General features: G+C 42.9%; 1 protein-coding gene across 1 annotated transcript in view; it reads right to left on the minus strand.

Moving 5' to 3' along the window:
- Positions 1 to 146: 146 nt before the first annotated feature.
- TNKS (tankyrase) overlaps positions 147 to 22,304 on the minus strand; it is a 128,044-nt gene continuing 105,886 nt past the window's right edge. The window contains exons 17-28 of the mRNA XM_035324290.1: positions 20,456 to 20,675; positions 20,128 to 20,237; positions 17,519 to 17,707; positions 15,900 to 16,137; positions 15,144 to 15,226; positions 13,075 to 13,195; positions 12,353 to 12,450; positions 11,039 to 11,113; positions 9,703 to 9,808; positions 8,680 to 8,866; positions 7,835 to 7,991; positions 147 to 5,231 (exon numbers count right to left, since the gene is read on the minus strand). Of these exons, the coding sequence (XP_035180181.1) occupies positions 5,145 to 5,231; positions 7,835 to 7,991; positions 8,680 to 8,866; positions 9,703 to 9,808; positions 11,039 to 11,113; positions 12,353 to 12,450; positions 13,075 to 13,195; positions 15,144 to 15,226; positions 15,900 to 16,137; positions 17,519 to 17,707; positions 20,128 to 20,237; positions 20,456 to 20,675 (1,671 nt within the window). The 3' untranslated portion in view covers positions 147 to 5,144. The remainder of the gene's footprint in view (positions 5,232 to 7,834; positions 7,992 to 8,679; positions 8,867 to 9,702; positions 9,809 to 11,038; positions 11,114 to 12,352; positions 12,451 to 13,074; positions 13,196 to 15,143; positions 15,227 to 15,899; positions 16,138 to 17,518; positions 17,708 to 20,127; positions 20,238 to 20,455; positions 20,676 to 22,304) is intronic.

A 22,304-nucleotide genomic window follows, 5' to 3' on the forward strand; every position in this document is an offset into this window, starting at 1 on the left:
TGAGGGAGGGAGAAAACAAACTGTTTGGAGAAAAGAATAATAAATCAGTTTTCAACAGTTGTGTCTGGAGCGGGTTTGTCCCAAGGCCACCGGGAGCGTCTCTTCCCAGAACAGCAGTTTGCGCAAACACTCGGCTTTTACAGAGCAACTGTTAAAAATGTATTTATTGAGTTTTAAACTATTACAAGTATTGCAGATCAGACATTTAGCCAAGCACATTTATAATTCAAACTCAGTTGTTACAACGATGTTACCTAAGGTCCACCATGTAGATAGGCTGAGAACCTGCCCGTTGTCTTCTTTTAGAGAGAGGGTAAAGGAGGAAATAAATAAATGATATCCCAGCTCCAGGTAAGTGGCAACCAAGAGAGGAAATAAAAAAGGCTGGTTATGAAGACAAGTTATATAAAAAAGTCTAAAAACTCAACCCCCAGGTACACTGCCGTTGGGGTTGGCAGAAGGAGCGATGAAGACGCGTAAGCTCACAGGACCGTGGCAAGGGAAAAACAAAGGACATACTTCAATTTCCAAAGCTGAAGCAAGTAGTGCAGGTGTTAAGAAGAAACAGTGTCAAAATTACCTTGTACTAGAGAGCTCTAATCAAGCTACATTAGTGACCAACTCAATGGAACCAACACTGGAAGTTGCCAGGGAGAGGTTCAGTAAGACAGAACTAGATGTATCACAGCCAGACGAACAATATGCCATCAGGTTCTATGCGTTAACAGGAATGCATGTGCTTCTCGTTTCCTACCGACTCAGGGGCTCATTTACCTTCCTCCAGGAGTTTCAAGCAGCGTATGCTGTCCTCTCATTCTCTGGGCTTTGTACCTAATACGAGTTCAGATTGGTGGGGACGCTGCCACTCTGTGCTCTGAAAGATCAGGAGAGCGTGCTCCTAACTATGCCAAAGACACCGCCTCTGACCGTCAGGGGGTTCAGGTCTACCAAGGTTCCCAAGTCGCTACCTGTGAGTGAACCGAATCCACGCTTTGCCATGCCTTACCCAGGAGGGTTGCAGCACAACCTAAAATGACCGAAGGGTGCACGGGATACACATCCCTCTGGATGTCTGAGCTGGATTTTCTGAGCAGCATGGAAAGGGAGAATCACAGAATCCCATCAAAAATAAATTCACACGCTTCATGACCTGCAGCTTCTGAGAATGATTAGCGATGTTAAAACTAACTGGCCTATTTTGAGGTTGGGACCCATCCTTTTTTCACATCTTTTGGAAAAATCTGCCCCTGGATAATTTCTCTTCGTAGTCCCTCGTGGAAATTCTAGGTGGTGCACGTACAGGAGGTGTTCCTTCACAGCAGGGATGCAGGAGACTTTCTGGGAAGATCTGGTGCTATCTAAGTAGACAGGCTGTGCAGTGGCACAGCGTGTCAGCATCCCTCAGCACTTCACACATTCGTGGGGAGCAGGCATCTCCTCCGCTTACGGCTTCAACGAACAGTTACAACCGGCTGGTTTCCAGAGCCAAGGTGCCCTTCCCAAGAAGCTGTTCAGATTCATGTACAACACCTGGTCTGCGCCCACTGCCCACCAAAGACAGCATCGCAGAACATTTTGGGAGGCTTTCTTACTGTTTCAGTGTAAAATTTTGCTTTGGGGTATTCCATTAGCAAAGTATAAAACCTTGCAGGCAGCATAAATTCCTGCTGCAGAACGGAGTGGAATTTGATCACATCACATGCAAACATTCAACACACAAGAGGTCAGAAAAATAAAAACAATTCTCAATCCTTGGACTAGAGAGCAGTAAGTGGCTGCAAAACGATGACACGAGTACAATGGAGTTGTACAATGGAGTTTCGTGGAGCTGGGATCACAATACGATTGGCATGTGGATGGAAGGATGAGAAAATAAGATACAATTTACTAAGGTACTGCGTGCTGTTTTCAATTCCAACAGCATTTTTATTGATGGCACTCAGACTGCACCAGGTACCTAATGCCTCTGTCTCATGGAAACAGTTTCAGCAATGGAGAGCAAGAACCTCCTGTCCTCGCTACATGGTGAAGGATTTTTCTGTCTTGCCTACAGAAGTCCTGCCACAAGCTGCACAGATGTTTCAAAGCACCTCCCCAGCAGGACATGGATAGATCAACTAGACGACTGCCTCCTTCCCCAGCGTACACCAGATGATGTCCCGTGGGTAACAGCTCTTCCTGGAGTCAGTGGGAGGTGCCCAGCCTCCCAAGCCTATGAGACGGCTCAGCCCTGCGTGTTCTTGCATCCTCAGTTCCCACTGTGACTCTCCGCTGGTGACCCAATGCTGCAAAGGAGCACCCCTGTATCAGTGGACTGCCCTTTTCAGGAAGGGATGGGGCAACCTGCCACATCTCCTCCTCTAGAAGAAGGAGGCTTCAAGTTAATTCCCTTGGCTCAAGCAGCGGCAGCAACATCTGCACTGTAAAAGTCTGCCAGCTGCAGCTCTACCATCAAAACCACCATCAGGTTTTTCATGGGGAACTTTAATACCAATGGGCAGATCCTCACTTTGTTTTAAGCTGTGGAAGGAACTACAACAAGGTACGCCAGCAAAGGCACACGCTGCTCCTGCGCAGTCTTCTGTGACACACAGTCTCATCAGAGCTGGCTTTCCTCTGTGTTGGGCCACAAACAGAAAGGAGATCACGCCGTTACAAAACAAAAGCCACTGCAAAATGCTTTCCTCACGCAGCACCTTTACTCTGCACAGAACACCAGATACGGAACACTGGCAGTTCAAAAATACTGAACAGCGTATTTTTATCCTCTAGAAGCTGAAGGCTCCCGAAGAAATCCAGATGTAGTTCAATTAGCACACAGGAAGCAACAAACAAGAACAAAATCTGGTGTAAGCATGGTGGGTTTTTGTTTGTTTTCGGCTTGTTCTTGTTTTTCAAAGATGTAAAGCTTTGAACTTCCACACCCACATGAACCGTTTTGCTCACTTAAGCAGCACAATTTTTACCATTTAAAACTATGTCTAATGGGGATGGTGAGCAACACTCACACCACTATCTGAAACCCTAGTGTAGATAGGCACATCCCCCCACTCCATTATTAACTAAATTAAAAGCAAACCCCAAACTTAAATGATGAGTACAAATCTTCAAAGCCTAGTGGTGATCTTTCCAACCCTAACACTATTAAACAAGTAGCCAAAATACAAGCATCCGATTTTATCAATGATATTTGATTTAAAAGGACATCTAGGCTAGAGCCTGGCTTGGACTTCAAAGCTACATATTTCATCAGGTCACAAAATGAAGTGGAAACCATAAATCCAGTGCCAGCTCAAGAAAAATACAATCCAAAGCTCAAGATCTGCTAGTGTATTGCTATTTCTAAGGTTTTCTTTATAGATATTACAAACAGGCAATGTGCAGGTAGCCAGACTGCATCAGATGACTGATTTTACAGCGGGGGAAATTCCTCTGTGAGGATAACCTGCTGCAACATTAATGTCTTAATGCTAAAAATGAAAACTTCGTGTCTTAAAGCTGAAAGTGAGAAGCTCTTCAGGTTTAAGTCTGTTTTGTCCAAACACGTCAGCAAATCCCACTTGCAGGGAGCACGTTTTTGTAAACTAAAAGCACGCTATTCTGTCATTTCCTTGCTTAAGGGGCGATAAAGCCCGAATGCATGAACTGGATCATCAGTTATTCAGCAGTGCTGGCTGACAGGGAAATGTACAGCCTGTTCAAAGGAACATTTTATCTCCAGCCATTATGTGCTCAACACTGAAACACATGACACTGGTTGTTTAAAACAACAACAACAACACCAGCAAAAAACAAACTGACATGGCTTGATTTTCAACCTTCTCTGAAGCTGTAAAAACAACTCAAACAAAGAAATTGATCTCCACTTTTGGTAAATCTATATCCTTCATGAGGGAGACTTACGACGTTGTTTGGTGCTCTGCTATGCAATGATTAAAAATAACTTTCTCCTACCCAACAAAATAAACCTGGGAACTTGCATGGAAGGGGATTAGGGTGAATACGTCCTACCTTTGCTCTCTGGTACGCCTGTAAACAAATCCACTTGCTAACTTATTATTTTTTTTTTAAGTTTGTTCTCATCAAAATGTAAAAGCCGTGTTTTAAAAAAATTGCCAATCACTTGAGCTGTTCTGCTCTGGTGTCACACAGATGTGACACGAAACTGCTGTAACGCTCTCCCTTACTAGCCTGAAACCCCGTTACTGGGTCTCAGTAAAGAGAGGAACGAGACCCAGACACATTCTTGTGCATGCAACCTTCTGACTTGTCACCCGTCTTCCAGCAAAACCGTATGCCGCTGTAACTGGGGAACAGTTCACAAACCGCACGTCCTGAATAGCGGCCTTGTGAAATGTTCTTTTAGAGATACCAGGGGAGGGCACTGACCTGCTCCATGAAGTTCTTCCAAGTACAAGAGCTGTTTTTTTACACTTCCAAACACTTCCTATGGGTTCCCCCAGGCAATTTACACAAAGCAGCAAATTGACACGGTTTGTTTCCATTCCAAAGTCCCACTCACTCATTAGTACTGTTTGCTCAGAGATGTGCAAAACACCCTATATTGAAGAACCGGACCTAGCCCCTTCTCAGATGAAATTCTTATTCATTTTTAATGGTTTTAGTCAACTTGACTTTGTGCAAAATATCTTTAAGAAGGTTCTGGCTCAACTTCAGAATACAAAAGGAAAATAAATAGTTGACTAACATCTCTTGAAAACATAAAATGAGTGCTGCATGCTGAAAAGAAAATTACGGGCTTAATGCAATTTATCTGCAAATAAAATAACCCAAACAGTAGTGTCTGAAACTTTAACATGTGAGATGGCTGTGAAAAAGATTTCTGTTTGCACAACGTTGCCAAAGTCTAGATCAAAACAACATTATTTTACACATGGTAACTGCAGAGACTAGGAGCCTGAGATATATTATTAAAAGGCAGTCTCTTGTAAACCTTCCTCAAAAGGAACAGTAGCAGTTGAGTATGCAAGAGTTACTCATACCATATTCATCAAGACAGCAATGCTTTATAAAAGACATACAGCTTATTTGCAGGTTAAGAATTTCATGATACTGATATTGTGAAACACACATCCACCCAGTCCAAGACTGAACTCATATCCTTCTTCACCCATCTCTAGCTACTAGGTCTTTTGCTCTGCTGCTGTTGCTGTCTGTGAGGGAGCTTCTGGTTTCACAATCTGGTACGTAATAAGATATTCCGGGTATGCCTGAAAATAAGAAAGAAATATTGTTTATGCCAGGGTACACTCAGCAACTTCACATTTTGGATTTCATTAAACAATGACCTACGTGGAAGAACAATGCAAGAATCAGCATCGTGTTCAAAGAGCACAGAAGATAAAGGCGATTTCAAACCAGACAGCACTTGGTGCTGAGAACAGTGGGAACTGCTTGATGCAGTTAATACCTTAGTTAATGTGCTACTAGAGATAAAGACTTAAATATTTCAGAAGCTTCATGAAGTGCAGCAAGGGCAAATGTGAAGTCTTGCACCTGGGAACGGACTGAGCTCAGGGAGCACCTTCAGTTGCTTGCAAATAAACCGCCCAGAGAGGGGGCTGGGACTGCCTCAACTTTGTCCTTCAGGATTCTCCCTACTGAGAGAATTTTCTTGTCCTGCCCACTGGGCTTGGGTATGAAAAAATAGAAATATATGAAAAGACACGTGTGATCCCAGCACGCCTCCTTCCCCCTCAGAGCGATGGAGCAGCAGCGAGCGTCATAGAATCAGAATCATGGAATATCCCGAGTTGGAAGGGACCCACAAGGATCATCGAGTCCAACTCCTGGCACCACACAGAAATTCAGACCATGTGACTGAGAGCACAGTCCAAACGCTCCTTAAACTCCGACAGGCTCGGTGCCGTGACTGCGTCCCTGGGGAGCCTGTTGCAGTGCGCGACAGCCCTCTCAGTGAAGAACCTCTTCCTGATGTCCAGCCTGACCCTCCCCTGTCACAGCCTGACACCGTTCCCTCGGTCCTGTCACTGGTCACTACAGAGAACAGGGTCCCAGCGCCCTGCGCCCAAATGGATGTGTGAGCTCTTTTGCCTCTTCGCTTAGGTGATCCAACAGTTTTTATTTTTATGTTTTAATAAATAAGGAGGTGATTGATGACAGCCAACATGGCTTCACTAAGGGTGAATCATGCCTGACACATCTGGTGCCCTTCTATGATGGGGTTACAGCACTGGTGGGTAGGGGAAGAGGCGTCATCTACCTGGACTTGCACAAAGCATCTGACACTGTTCCCCCACGGTATCCTTGTCTCTAAGTCGGAGTGATATGTATTTGATGGATGGACCACTTGGTGGGTGAGGAATTGGCTGGATAGTCGCACTCAAAGAGTTGAGGTCAATGGCTCAATGTCCAGGTGGAGATGAGTGATGAGTGGTGTTCCTCAGGGGCTGGTATTGGGATCGGCACCGTTTAATATCTCTGCTGGAGACATGGGCAGAGGGACCGAGTGCACCCTCAGCAAGTTGCTGATGACACCAAGCTGTGTGGTGTGGTCAACAAGCTGGAAGGAAGGGATGCCATCCAGAGGGACCTGGACAGGCTTGAGAGGTGGGCCCATACAAAGCTCATGAAGTTCAACAAGGCCAAATACAAGGTCCTGCACCTGGGCCACAGCAATCCCAAGCGCAAATACAGGCTGGGCTGTGAATGTATTGAGAGCAGCTCTCAGGAGAAGGACCTGGGGGTATCGGTTGATGAGAAGCTCAACAATGAAGAAGCCAGCAATGTGCGCTTGCAGCCCAGAAAGCCAACTGCATTTTGGGCTGCATCAAAAGAAGTGTGACCAGGAGTCAAGGGAGGGGATTTTCCCTCTCTACTCTGTTCTCATGACACCCTGTTTGGAGTACTGCATTCAGCTGTGGGGCCCCCAGCACACAAATGGCATTGATCTTTAGAACAAGTCCAGAGGAGGGCCACAAAGATGATCCAAAGGCTGGAAATAAACTCTGAAATGAAAGCATTGGCAAGATTGGCTGTTTTAGGAGCTGTTGAGTCCAGAGGAGGACCGAGGGGCCAGCACACCTCTCCTACGATCATCAAGGGTCTGGAGCACCTCTCCTACAAAGACAGGCTGAGGGAGTTGGGGATGTTCAGCCTGGAGAAGAGAAGGCTCTGGGGGGAACCTTTTAGCGGCCTGACAGTACCTAAAGGGGACCTACAGGAAAGCTGGGCAGGGACTCTTTGTCAGGGAGCTGAGTGATAGGACAAGGGGGAATGGTTTCAAACTAAAAGAGGGTAGATGGCCCAGAGAAGTTATGGATGTTCCACTGCTGCAAGTGTTTAAGGCCAGGCTGGATGGGGCTTTGAGCAACCTGGTCTAGTGGAAGGTGTCCCTGCCCATAGCAGGAGGGCTGGAATTCGATGATCTTTAAGGTCCCTTCCAACCCAAACCACTCTACGATTCTGTGATTTTATGATCTACAGGTGAAAAGCCCAGAATACTCACTATCTGTGAGAGCCCCAGAAACGCACGTGTTCTTGCCTATTGCAGTAATGCCAGTTTAATACAATGGAAGACTCAGTGCCCACTGAAGAAAATTCTCTCTTAATATAATCTATCAGTGCTGCAGGGGAAGAATTACGCCATTCTATCCGATGTAAATCGGAGCAGCTCAGTGGCACTTCATAGCACTTGCTTTGATACAGTTCACTGCTTACTTTTTGCATTTAAGTGAAAAAATCCAATCAATCAAATTAACACAACACATCCAGCATAGAAATAAATCACATCCCTTCTCCAGCTTGAAGATCTTTGCACTTTCGCAAACCCAGTCCTTGCTATCTCACCTACCTGTTCTCCTCTATAGATAACGTATTCAGCATATGCAAGTCCATTCACACTTGGCCTGCCAATAACAGAATGGTGCCCTGGAGGGGCATGAGCCATTTTCATTGTACTGAACTGAAGGAAGGATTTCCCAAGGGTCACTCTACAGAAGAGCATTTGTCTAAAAAGAAACAAGAAAACACTGCATTAAAATATCTTACCGCCAGATGTATGCTTCCAGAGTGATTTCAGACTTATACTTTGTTGCAATTAATTTCTCAAGTGTTTTTGTAGAAACTATTTTAGAAGCGAGTTCTAAGGCTGTATCATAAAAATTATTTCTTGACATGCAGAAAGGAAAACACACACTTTGTCTAGACGTTGTATGCAGGCTTGCTCTAGTACATTTTCTATACACTTGTTGCAAGAAGCTGAAATTCTGTGTTCAAACCAGTAGGATGAGGACAGGTGTGTCAAAGAGCACATTGATCTACTTCAGTACAAAATAAAACAAAGTCCTGTTCACCACCTCCAAAATTATCTGATCCACTTTGCACTGCTTTTTTTCTTCTGAGAGTGCCTGGACTTTAATTGCTCTTTTTGCCTGACTCTTCATTTCCAAAATTGATATTTCAAGTCTCTTTCCTGAGCCGCAATTCACTCTGATGTACGCTCACTTTGACCTTTCTGTGGGACTTGCTGCATTTACATCTTTTTTTTTTTCCCTGGCCTTGACAAATGGAAAGCTGCATTTTTCCTGCCATGACCTAGCTCAAGTGGCTGTTCTTTCCCTGCAATTCATCCTGTGTCAGGATCATAAAATCCAGGACAGCCAGAGTTACCTATAGGGAACCCTGCTGGAGACGTACCTGTGGCAGATGTAACAGGACCTGTCTTTGTGTGTGGGACAGCCTGTGCCTCCCCCTATCCCGTACACATACTGGTTGCTTTTTGAGGAGTTCTCTGCAAAGTAAATTCCAGCTCCAAACATTCCTCCAATGTATGCATGTCTTTCATCAAATCCCTTGTGAATTATTGCATTAATAAAAGGAGACCCTAGAATACACAAAAGGATGCGTTATCACACAATATTTTTTAAGTGGTAATACTGGACTCTATGTCAAGAGGAGCTTTTTCTGCCTCAAACAGACCATTAAATACCGGAAAGCGTACCCAGTCAGCTGGATGGAGGCGATACCCAGCAGGATGCAGTGATGTGTGGGATTTACTGCTATATACCGAAATACCACGTGTGACTCATGTCTTACTCATTTTACAGACCTCATTAAGTGTCTTCACCCCCCACCTCAAATTTCAGCACAATTTATCTTGTCAGTGCACATCTTCTCCATCAGTCAGTACTCACTAAGATGGGGCAAGTTTATCAGGACAATCATACACAAAAACAGCTTCCTGCACAGAGTTACAGAAGGATCTAGGGCAGGAGGACTCTCAGGCAGTTGTCATTTGCAGGCACTTCTAGATGCTTCTAGAGAACACGTTGCTCAAACTCACGGTTGGTTTTGATTCCTTTCCCAGACAGCGGCCTGAAGTACCAGGGTAAAATGCTTTTGACTGTGTGGTGCTCCTCTGTTTTAGATGATACCATCTTTCTCTCATCCTCACAGTAGTTACCAGCAGCTTTAATGGAAATGCCTGAGATGCTGCTTTTGAAATATATATATTTTTTGGTATGTAGTGTGCCTTTCGGGATTGCAGTAACCACACAGACTACCTCTACCACCCCTCACCCCTGCATTATTAATGTAGAAATACAATTACTGTACTGGATGGTGAACAGCCACGTTAACATTGCCTGTTGGTTCTTGTATGCTTCTGCCTTTTTTTTTTCTTTTAACACCAGCACGTACAAATAGATTTCACTTCATTACCATGAAACAACATGCGCTCGTTGTGATGGTTGTGATTCTCTTCTGAGACCTCCTTCTGTCTGTGACAGAATCTCTCCCGCAACTTCTTATTCACGACTTTCTGAATCTGCAGTGGTACAACAGGTCTAAGCACACAATTCAAATGAAACGAAATACAGTTTCACAGGGTTTGCAGAAATTCTACAGGGAAACTCTCCGCAAGATACATACACGGTATGAAAAAAAAAAACAACATCTGTTCTGCATATAAGGCTAAAATTCTAACACCAAGTCAGCAATGCATGCTTAGATGTTCAATCTATTGTGAATTGCAGCTTAAGTTGTCAGGTTTAAGGAAGGCTTTTGGGCTTCACCCCTCAGAGCATGTAATACCACCAAGAACTACAGAACGCCTGCAATTCTTCCCTCCCTGCTTTGGCCTCTGTTGAACTGAGACAGCTTTTTGAGGCTGGCTGTCTGGTTTAGGCTTAATGTTCATGAAATGACAACTCTTGAGGAAAGGAGAAGTGTGAATACTGGAAACTATATTTCAAGATGTTGAATGTATCTTGAAATATAGTTTCAGCCACATGCTCTAATATCACTGTGGTTTTTGTAAAGGTCTGGGAGCAGGGTGGGAAGAGCTTGTTTCAAAGTCAGGATGTATGATCTCCTGTGCTAAATTGCAAAAGCTCTGTACAAGCTCACTTTTCAAACTGCTATGCAGCAAGGATTTCCTGGAGCTTGGGAGTTTTCTGTTCTAATTTCCCATCGCTTCCCCCCAAAGCACAGCAAAAAGAAAAAAAAAAAAGAAAAAAGGAATCCAAGAGTGTACTTTCCCCTTCGAAAGGTTACATTCCGTTTTCTGACATATCAGTTCTTGCAAACAGGTATTTTTCTAGTTGGCAGGGGCAAGGAAGGATGTGCTGAGATCCAAAGTAGCACAAGGATGATAGGAACTCTTAGTAAAAAGTCATACTCATCCTTTCCCCCTACCCCAAAACATCCTTTAAAAAGGAAATAAAAGATAGCCTGGGAAAAGATCTGTGCTGCAAAGTCAAATACAGAAGTGATAGACTAAAATTTAATCAGGCTGTGAAACGTAACTCAGGTTCTTCAGCATTTTTATTCGCAGTATCGTTTCCTCAGACTCCTTTAACAGCACAAGGACGCTTCTTCCTCACTCCATGTGCCAAGCACACCATCAGTCATTTTAGTACTCGGTGCTTGCTTTAACTCTTTATCTGAACATTATATTAACAAAGAACTTCAGATATAAAGGGCTGATCCAATTCTGTGTGCCTGCATAAGTCCCGACTTATTTTACTAAATACTATTAGGAGGCTTTGAAACTTACCCTGATGACATTGTACCTGTTGAAGATCCCGCCAGCATTTCCGCCATCCCTGTGCTCCCGGATTGTGCTTTGCATCTACATAAATAAACATAACTGAATGTTTGGCACACAACACTTGCTAGCAAGGCAAAAGGTTCATGCAGTATCTTAATATGTCACTGGCAGCAACAGACTAGCTTCGTTGAAAACGAGCTAAAAGGTGTCAAAAGAAGACATCAGTTTTAACCTGAGATACACCCTTATTTCTCAGGCAGTCAACACACTACACAATTCCACAATATTGTCTGAGAAGTTGGATGTTTCTATTAAAAAGATTGTAATCTAGATAGGAAAGAGGAGAATATTGGCACTTGCTATCAAAATCAGACACAAACGGAAACCTAATCTAAACCTCCTTCAGATTAGAAAAAAATCAAAACGTAATGCACATACAAGATGATCATTTTGAAGCAATACCAAATGTTTCTACTGTACAGTGTTCTAGTGGTTATGTTCTAGTGTTAATACACGTTGTTTCTAGTGTACAGTCTGTATTTCTTAGTGGCAGGAAAAGGCTGGCACTGTAAATTTTCTTACGTCAATAGCAGCTCCTGAGAATTTCAACAGTTCTATTTTTTTTCCAGAGGTATTTATAGCTACAGCAACAACCTTTAGTAACAACTCAAATAAACATCCCAATTTACTCTGGTAAACACATGACACTTTCTGTCAGACATGTTTACACTAAAAATCTGCACAGACTCCAGACTGCAGAGTTACTAAGGAAAACTACTCCATGGTAAGATGGCAGCAACCCTGAGTATGCAGACTTTTAAAAAAAACTCCAAATGCTTCCGTGCTAAAATGTAGGAACACTACACATAAACAGTGAATGCACTGAGACAAGAGAAAAAGAGCTGGTTCAGATGCAGACACAACCTGAGCACAGAGAATTCCTACAAGCTTGTGAGGCCTTCATCTCCCACAGTCTTCACTCACAGCCTGCCTTTCTCTGGCAAGCTGTGGAAACCTTAGCTATGAGATGACACCCGAAACACAACATGAACAAAGCAAAATTATGATAGCAGTAGGCGAGCAACCACACTGCTTATTAAAAAAAAAAAAAAAAAGAAGAAAGGAAAAAGGCAGGAAACTGCAAAAAAAAAATCCATAATCAGTAAAAATTAAAACAAACAAACAAAAACGCTCTGAGCTCCATGTCAGATCTATGCAATTCACCACAGCACATTTTATCACTTCCAACATGTGTTGCATGCTTTAGCTCTGTGGATTAGGTGAAGAGAAAAACGCCACCAAGGAAGATATTTGCAATACCTCCTCTTCAACGGACTGATACTCCTTATCGTCAGGAGCAAGGTCAAGGAGAATGGTCCCCTGACTCACGCAGTGGAAAGTTAAATAAGGATTGGTGCCTACAAAGAGAAGAAATTAAAGGGGTAAAAATCAACAGGAGAAAGCAATACTAGTTTTTTTCTGTTCAGCATCATCATTTTTCTGCTTATATAACCCCAGTATAGCAAGAAATGCAAAATAAGCAAAGCAGAAACATAACCCTGAAAAGATAAAGCACTTCTGCTAGCAGAAAACAAAAAAAACCAAAAAACTAGTCTTAAAACAGAAGGAAAATGCACGCCTGACAACTGGATTTTCCTCTGTGTTTTCAAGAAAAGCACCTGAGAAATGTGGGGCAGCAAAGAACTCCACCAAGCCCACACTTCAGGATACAGCCACCCTCTGGGTAGGAATGCAGGACAATTCAACCCAAAAGTTCCCTCCTCGGTCAAACAGGGTCCCTGCAAATGGTCACAGCTTCCACAGCTCCCTCAAGGGTGTCCATTTTCTGGGGAGGCAAGCAGTCACTCCATCCTTTATCAACCCCATACACTCTTTACCTGTCACAAGCTATCAGCAAGTACATTTTTCCCAAACCCAGATTCTTTCAGTTCCTGGTATTGAAGCCTACATTTACAGAAGATGACTGCTGGAAGCCTGTTCTATGCTGCAGTTAGACTAACAAGTGAAAACATCATATTTACCTTGCTGGCCTCCTAGAAGTCTCTCCACACCTTTTATCAATTTGTGGCGGTGTCCATAGGCATTAATCCCTATTTCTTTAAGCTCCTCGTGTCCCATGTCTGCCAACACATCCAGGGTTATCTGGAAAGGTGAAAGACCACAAAAAATCACCTGCCTGATTCCCAAGGCTAAAGACACATCAGTTCAAAAAAACAGAGTGTATTCATGCTTCAACCAAGACAGTGACATATACAGATCTGTAATGTTTTACTGCTCTCCTTATTGCTGCCACCTTCTGGCAAGCCTGTCCCTATCACAGGACCATACGCAGCAGCTACAGCCCAAATTTTTGTAGAACTTTTACTTCTCCTACAGCAATTAACAAGAGACGGTTTTCACAGGAGCTTGTTAACATTCTTGCTTATGTAGAAACAGGATGCATGGAGATGCTAGGAGAAGTCAAATCATGAGAACATTTCTGAAGCACTCAAGGTCTCACCTTCTAGTGTAGTTCAAAATTTTCACTACGCAAACAGCAACAAGTATTCTATATGTTTACTAAAAATGTTAAAGGTGTTTTACATCAGTATGCTATGGTGTAGACTGTTACTGTGCGTATATATATCCACATGTGCATTAAGCCAGTGAGCCTGCCGTGCTAAGTCATGCTCAAGTATTCCACTACTCTGGGAAACAGCGCTGTGAGGACAGGCATGCTGTTCTAATATCCAACTACATCCACACCGTGTTAAATGTCAAGGTCACGGAGGTTATTGGTGGAAGCAGAAAGGTGATAAAATGTGCTGTCAGATAAACTTTTTTTTTTTTTAAGTTAAAAAGAGAAGGAAATAATCAGTAGGTGTAATACGTGTTTTTTTATTGCTATAAAGCAATTCTGTGCCAAGGTGATTCTGGGAAACACAAAAAGATTTAACGTGAAGGAGATAACTGTATCAAGTCTACTTCTTATACATGAAACCGGGATTGGAAGCTCAGCAGGTAATGGGAACCCACACAACTTGGTTCAAAAGCAGCTAGATTGTTAGCACAACTGGACTTGCAGACATCAACACCACAAACTGAGTATCACTAATCCAAAGGAAAGCAATTCAAGCAAGGAATTACAGCTACCCTGAGCATCTGTCCAATTGAGCAGAAACACCTCTAATGAGATTGCTGTGGAAAAGCCTCTGAAGACATTGATCACATGCACAACATTAAAAAAATACAGAAAACACAGAGGTATTAGACAGCACCAGCACAGACCCAATATGAATATTAGGCTAGAACCAAGCTGAGGTGCACATGAAGGTAGTGCAGTGCTTGGGATGATAAGCTTACTTTCACCAGAAAGAAAAACCTACAAGAGGAGCTAAACAGTTCCAAAATGATGAATCTGATTTACATTGTTAAATCTTACTAGCAAGGCAAGATCTTAAAAACAGGTTAGGAGTAAAGGAAGCAAACGTAGGACAAAAGCAGCATGGCAAGAGAAAGGTGTGAAAAATAACAAGTCGAATACAGGTTGTTTTGAGGTTGGTTTGCTTCTTAAAATAACCAGTTCCAAGTTGAAGCATAGGCCCTTTTCTTTAAGCATAAGAAAAGGTATTATAATGGCACATTCACTTTGGGGTGATACCTCTGTAAGATTTCATGGAAACATTTGGAGATTTTTCTGAAACACGTTACATTTCAAATATTTGTCTCCTGACCCATCATGAAAGATTAGCAGCAGAGGCCTGAGAAAAAACACACCAGCAAATCCAGTCTCCTGCACTCATACCTTTCACTTCCAGCAGTGTCCGTCCATCTTGTTCACACAAAAAATCTATTGAACTGTAACACATTACATCTAAGAAACAGTACATAAGAATAGGCCTCAAATACCTTAAAGCAATGTAAGCTTGAGAAACTGGCAGTCATCATTTTTTTAAGAAAGTGAAAACCGCTGATACCTGAATCAAAGAGCCTCAGAGACTTTCATCTCTACTTCATTGAAAAGCATTTGCCAATTCTTTTTAAATTAGGGATTAGGTTTATTTATTAGCGTAGTCTATCTTTAAAACATAAAAAAACACTTGCCACTTACCTGTTCTGTCTCAAAGATGTCGCGAAGGTGTTCCAGACCCAGGCTTTTCAGGAACTGGGTGATGTTCATGTCAAGACCAGAAACTGTAATAAGAAAAACAAGTCATTTTATCCCAAGCACCTGAATCAAATAAACAAACAAATAAACCATCACTTTTTTCTTAAAATTCCAGTCTGATTTTTTGTACAATCAACTTTTCTATGTCAATAAGAAATAAATCACTTCCATTGTGGGAAACCTCTGTGCAAAGTTTATCACTATTCCCTCCCTCAGAATGAAATAATAAAAAGCACAAATGATCTGTGGCAGAGGTACATATTGCAAGGAGAAGGAAAGGAAGGCTGGGTGTATTTTTGGCATATGTAATCAGCCAGATCATGTATTCTAGATTACTAATCAAAAGGTTTAAAAGAGCCTTAATGAAATTCCCCAGCTTTCACAATCATAATTCTGTCATCAAATTGATTTTCATTGGATTTTCTGGATAAAATCAACAACCTACATCTGGGGACCTAATAAGATCTGCCTTTGTACTCAGACCTAATCACCAAGAGCAAACAGATGAATAGCCAACAACGCTCCTGACGGAGCACACGAATACAGAACAAGCATCAGACACTTTACAAAGTGGACAACAGTTCAGGCGGTGAAGTATTTTCTGGCTAATCAGAAATACTTTGCAGATAGAGCAAGAGCTGTTGTGAATCTAAACTACTGCACTTCTGGCAATGCAAAGTTGTCCAGCAGCAAATGCACCTTCTCCCTCCTTCCTTTCAGTTCCTGCTGCTCCATCGCCAGCGTTTGATGGCCCTCCTACTGCTAGTTCTGCCAGCGGCCCAGTGAGGTTATCTATACTGCTGGCAGCAGAGAGGCAGGATGGTGTCGATGCCGGTGAGATCAGGGAGGCACTGACAACAGTAGCTTGAGGCTTAAAGCACGTAGGCAAAGCTTCTGGAGGCATCGCATCTATCAGCAAAGCTCGGATATCATCAGCCTGAAAAACACAAAATCATTCAACGTGAGGTGCTGTTATACCACAGGTCTCTGACCTCTGCAAAGAGTTCTTATTTTAGAATTTTTAAATTGATCACTCTGTTCCCCCAGTTAAAGATAAAATTGCCCATTTTTGTAACATGGGAATTCATGGCTGCAAGAACATCCTGATTCATTGCTCAGACATGTGAATTGAGTTTTCCATTTCTAAATCTGTGCAAGAAAGTTCATCTAATTTCCCTTCTGGCAGAGTGACTTCACAGGTGTTAAAGCCAGGAACAGCAATGCAGCAACTTGATCGGAAATCCTCTGCATCCTAGGCCATGCAATGCCACCTCAATTTCTCTGTTGGTCTTGATTACTAGTCGAGCATTTTGCACTGGAACAAAATTTTAATGGAAAAACTCCACCGTTCCCATAGTATATTGTAGCAATGTATTTTTTGCTATAATAACCCCTTACAGTGTTTAAACAAACAAACAGACAGGGTCTACAGGACATGTATAAATCTGGCTAAAATTGGATTGCAAAATGTCTTTGTTGACTAAATTAAGCCGGACCCTCATTCTTCAAGAATTTCCTCTTTGCAAGTCCTTATAGAACATGATTAAGAATACCTTCACTTTCCCACAGAGAAATCAAATAGGTTTCCTGTATCTCTCATCACAAAGCAAGTTTCCCAGAGCTCAGATTATTCTGGAGGATTTATCTTGAACTCTGCCTAAGTGAAATCAACGTCCTTTAAAAGATTCTTGCACCAGAACTGGCCACAGCATCCAGTGTGGTTGCAGTATCAATTCCATAAAGAATGCTTAAGCTGGGACATACGTATTCACACAACCTTACGAGGCTTTCTAACCAGCTGCCACTGGCACCACTAACAAGAAAATTTCAGGTGCTAGTTTTAGAAAAGGTTTGACAGCCACCCACAAATCTTAGGATGTTGTTTTGGAGCTCTTCAAAAAAAGAGCTGAGGTAATATGCAGGCACTGAACATAATCATCCTCTAAATGACCCCATTCCACCTCATCTCATTTTCCTTCTGTGTTCAAAGAAATAATTACAAGCAGTACACAGACTGGCTATCACTGGGGACATTTCAGATAGCTTTACTTCTGGCAATGAGAAGACAGATCCCAGGAGTGAATTTGAAAGCAGAGGGAAACCTTAAATCTCAAACCATGTTAAAGTCTCAGCTAAAGAAAACAGACTGGACCCATGGGTAAAAGAAATCACAAACACACACATCCTGGAAATGTTCATTCCCTTCTACCTCAACACAGTGAAAACTGAGGACCACTGATGCCGCGGAGGCACAGAAATCCATTTAATATGCAGAGCAAATCTGCCAGAGTAGTCTGCAGCTAGCAGAGAGAACTTACTGTAGCCAGGTCTAGTGGTGTCTGACCCTCTTGATTCTTCATGGTTGGATCTGCTCCATGAGCTAACAGCAGAGCACAGAGCTGCGTCCTTCCTTTTTGTGCTGCTTCATGCAGTGGTGTGAAGGCCCACTTGTCTGTGGCATTTACACACGTATTGTATTTGATCAACAACGCTGCAATATCCACATGCTAGAAAACACAAGAACACCTTAATCAACATGACACTGATAAAACATACGGGATCAAGCGCAGGCACAGAATTACATTTGTGCCAGATCACCCAAAGTACACGCTAAGTAGTGCGTGCCAGCTGCGGGATCAGACCTGATACATTATCCAGCATAAGATCTACAGACTTGGCTTTCAAAACGTTTGTAGAGATTTGAACTGGAAACATACATTTACGGTGCTGCAACATTTGTGATACAACACTAGAAGCTCTAAACACCAATGTGTTCCCCTGCTGAGCCACCACTTAGATGTTTGCATGCAGAGCTTTATTGAACTGTCTTTCTTGCAGAACCTTGAACCCATCCAAGGCAACACAAACTTGTTCTTTCTCCAATCATATTTTGTGAGAGAAATGTAATTGATATAACTCACAATGTTGTAAGGGGACGGCTATTTTACAGGGGCTATAAAAGTAATGATCTTACAACCTCACGCTTCCGTCAATATCCATCTCTGAAGTTTTCTGTGTTGGAATAAGAAAACAGAAAACTGGAGAGTATTTTTTTTTCTCTCTTTGACCACTAAAATTTCTTGTGGAATACAGCTTAGAAATAAAAGAGCAGGTAGTCAGAGTGAGTAGGTAGGAGCATGAAACATGCAGCTAGTAAGCAGAAGCACAAATACTTTTGCCAATGGATTTCATTTTCCCTCTCTACAGCAATTAAGTGACTCTTAGCAGGTCTAGGAAAAAGCTTGCTCTCTGAATAACTGTGGTTTGAAAAGACTGCTGACGTTATTTTTCCCGTCTTCCAGACTTTTAAGGCAATTGCTGTTCCTGTGTCTTCTCTGCCACATGACATGAAACCCTACTGAAGGACATGCTGAATGAAGCACCAGGTGGGAGAACTGAAGAGAAAATATTTTGTGAGGAAAAGGCTTAGTCTGTGAAAGCTGCCAGCAACGAACATCTGAAACCAGTACTCTTCTCCTCTCTGCCTCCCATAAAGAGATCTGAATGGGCTGGTGACAGCTCAGAAGTGTGGGGCACCACAGGAAAAGCATACAGAAGAGCATCAAAACAGCCTCAGCCCCTTTTCCTACAAGAAGCAAGGCAACCAAATGAGATAGGCATTATGATTTTTTTAATGATTGTCAGCTTGAATCAGTCTGATATTGCCATGTGCCAGTAAGGAACATTTCACCTTCACTTAGGACATGTGCCTTGGTTTGCTGTGCTCTAAAATAGCACAGTCTTCGCGTCAATGTATCTCTACATCTAAGCAATGTCCTGGGTGTTTAGTACTGACGGTAGATGCTGACGAACAATATTGCTTGGTGTTAGGACCCAGCAGTATAAAAGCATTCTGTATGGCATTTGTAAACCAGTATTTGGACCTTTTTGCTTTTAGGACACTGGAAGTCCAGACTGAATCAATGCAAATGATGCAGGCTGTATTTTATTGATACATTCTGCTTAGAAACAAGGTGAACACTGCACTTCTTTTTCTTTTTTCCATGTGGCTCTCCAAAGAAAGTGAATTGTGGATCCATTAAGATCACCTCTACAACATTTTGCTCTTCTTGTGCCACAGCCATGAAGAAATAGACAAAGCATATCATTAGACCATCAAACCACTGGTTTTTGAGCTTCATGTCCTCTCTCTAACCATAAGCATGCTCCTGGGATCTTCTCATGCACCATCTCTGTACAACTGCTTGCAAGTTGTTTTTTTCTCACCTCATCCACAATTAACGTCTGTTTACAAGCAATCTATCAGGCACCTGTGTGAATGGTACATGCACAGATGGAGAAAAGAGGGCCTGCCTCATCCATAATGGTTTGAATCACCTACTGCAGCCCCACTGTGGCAGATATGTCCCCCAGGGCAACACTCATACTGCAGACTTGGTAGCAGCCCTTCAACAGTTCAACATTGTCTATTTTGGAAGCTGACCCTCCTATAACAGATTGATAGCACCCCTGGGTTGTGCTACACGGCAGCTTCCATGCCGTAGACTCATAGCCTGTCCTGCTTGGCAGTAGCTCCCTGCCAGAGACCAGCTGTAACAGACTTTCACTTCCCTGCCGTCACTTGGATACGATCCCCTCTTTCTAAGTCTTTCAGCACCAACTTGAGATCTTGCCTGTTTCAGCAGTCACCCCAAATTTAACGCTTTTCAATGCTTTACACCCGCTTGCTTGCATAAAGGTTACCTTCTAGCGATCTTTCCAAACTGCTAAACCCAAATCTGTACTGTTTAGTTAGATCTATAGGACTGCAAACAGGATTCACAATAGCAGCTTAGCCCAACCAGTATTTGACGCCATCAAGGCTGAATTTGTTCACAGCAAGGCAATTGCAAAACAACCAGGTTTGAATATGTTTTTTTATGAGTTCTCTGTTGGTCTGCTCACAAGCCAAAGTACCTGTACCTACCCCATAGGATGCTGCATTATGTAGGGGTATTAATCCTCCTTTGTCCTGGGCATTAACATCAGCACCGTGCTCAAGAAGGTATTCAGCTACTTCCAAATTGTTGTAACCAGCTGTAGAAAGGACACAAGAAAAGAAACTGAGTATTAGGAGAGCTAAACCAAACAACAATCTCCCTCCTTGGAGATCTTCAAGAGCCACCTGGGCATGCTCCTGGACAACCTGCTCTAGGTGTTCCTGCTTGAGCAGAGGGGTTTGAGCAGAATACTTTCAGAGGTCCCTTCCTATCTTAATCATTCTCTGGTTCTGGGAAAGCTGGTAAGTCACCCACCTGCAAGATGTAGTGGAGTTGAATTTCTTCCCTGGGTGTCTCTGCAATTGATATTTTCTTGAGTACACAGCTTCTGCACTCGTGCCAGGCACCCTTTCTTGGCAGCGTCGAGCAAAGCAGCATCTCCTCGCAGTAAGTCCTGGATATCTGTGTCTCCTTCTTTCACCAAATCTAGAGGAGTGTTCCCGTCTCGATTCTTTTTTGTAGGATCAGCTCCATGCTGCAAAGAGCAAAGTGGAATACTACTGTCACAACCACGAGCAGCACGTGTAAGCATATCATTATTTTGTGGCACCGGATCGGAAGTGAGGCATTTTGCCAATCTGCCATCATGAAGTAGCAACTGCTTATGTTCGTATGTATACAGTTGTATACAATAAATTCAGGAGCTAAAGCCTGATGTGTTGGTCTGCAGCACACCTGCATGAATCTCAGGTCCACAGGCAGGAATGGGAGTGCTCTGTGAGAGCTGCCAATGTCCTTCTTGCAACTGAAGTAGCTTCAGGAACACAGCCTGCATAAAGTCATATCCCAATGCCACAGAAGATGCTAAAGAAAAGCTTCACATTGCAAATACCTGTTGGTATTTGCCTTGCTGATAATACCTGCTGGTATTTTACCTGTTGGCATCAGCCCTGCCCTACTCCTTCAAACTGGTTTGCACATGTTTCCTCAGTATGCCATCCTCAGCTTGTGAAGTCAGGCCACGTCACTAAATACCAGGCTGCTATCGAAAGGCACTTGTTTGAGATAGTACACAGAAAAATGCTCGTTCCTACACTTTCTGTTATGTAACAGCACCATCGTAAGCAGTTTACAGGTCCTGCAAAGCACTGAAGAGAACATTTAGGGGGGACAGTGGAGGATGTGGATTTGGAAGACTGTTGCAGTATACCTGTGCTAGTAAAACACGCAGACCAGTCCCTGATAAGAACACAGTGCTGGGACGTGGGGTAAGGAGGGGAACAAACATCTACAGCATATGGCATGAGTCATGTCTACGTACAATTCTGTGGGAGGACAGCTCTCTTCTCTTTCACTGCCAGCAGCAGTGGGAAAAACAAATACAGATAAGGCACAGGCAGCTGCCGGTGTTGTAGTTCTCTGGCTGGCTCCTTCAGAATAATCAAGCACAGTGGCCTAACCCCCACCAGCAAGTCTACCCTGCCATTTCTCACTGGTGATGCTGGCAAAGATGTGCTAACACGATCCTCAGAGAATGACTGTGGATGGGGAGAGCAGAAGGAATTAACTGCCTTGTACTTACAAGGATTACAGCAACGTTCAGGGTGAAAAGGGTAAGCAGCAAGGGACAGAGAGAGACAGTATTGATCACACAGAACTCCACATTTCTAGTGCTTTGGGGAAATGGAAATGAATTTTTTTTTCTTCTTTTTTTCTTTTTTTTCACAAAGCCTTTAAAAAATTGCAATAACTTCTCCCAAATTCAAGCTTAGATCCCTTAATTTTAAATACATCAATAATGGAACTATTCAGATGCTTTCCAGAATAAATATGTAAGCGAAGAGGTAGTATCTTCTCAGACTCCTTCAAAGACAAAAATGCAAACAAAGGCATCATTTTAAAGCAAGGTGTTGAAAAGAAAGAGTGATTTCTAAAAGAAAGATTTCATCATTTCTGTATTTCCTGTGGTACATTCATTCAGGACCCTTCAAGTTGAACATAAAAGATGGCTATGTTCCCAGTCAAATGGTAAGAAAACTCCAGAGACCTCCAGTGCCTACAAAGCAACACCATGCTTGACAGATTATGAATGCCCCTACAGCTTGAGCTAACTTTGGTGTTCAGGTGGTACCACCAGGGCCATCACTGTGCCTACTCCACAGGT

The sequence above is a fragment of the Oxyura jamaicensis genome, chromosome 4, assembly GCF_011077185.1.
Source record: "Oxyura jamaicensis isolate SHBP4307 breed ruddy duck chromosome 4, BPBGC_Ojam_1.0, whole genome shotgun sequence".
NCBI classification, from domain to species: Eukaryota; Metazoa; Chordata; class Aves; order Anseriformes; family Anatidae; genus Oxyura; species Oxyura jamaicensis.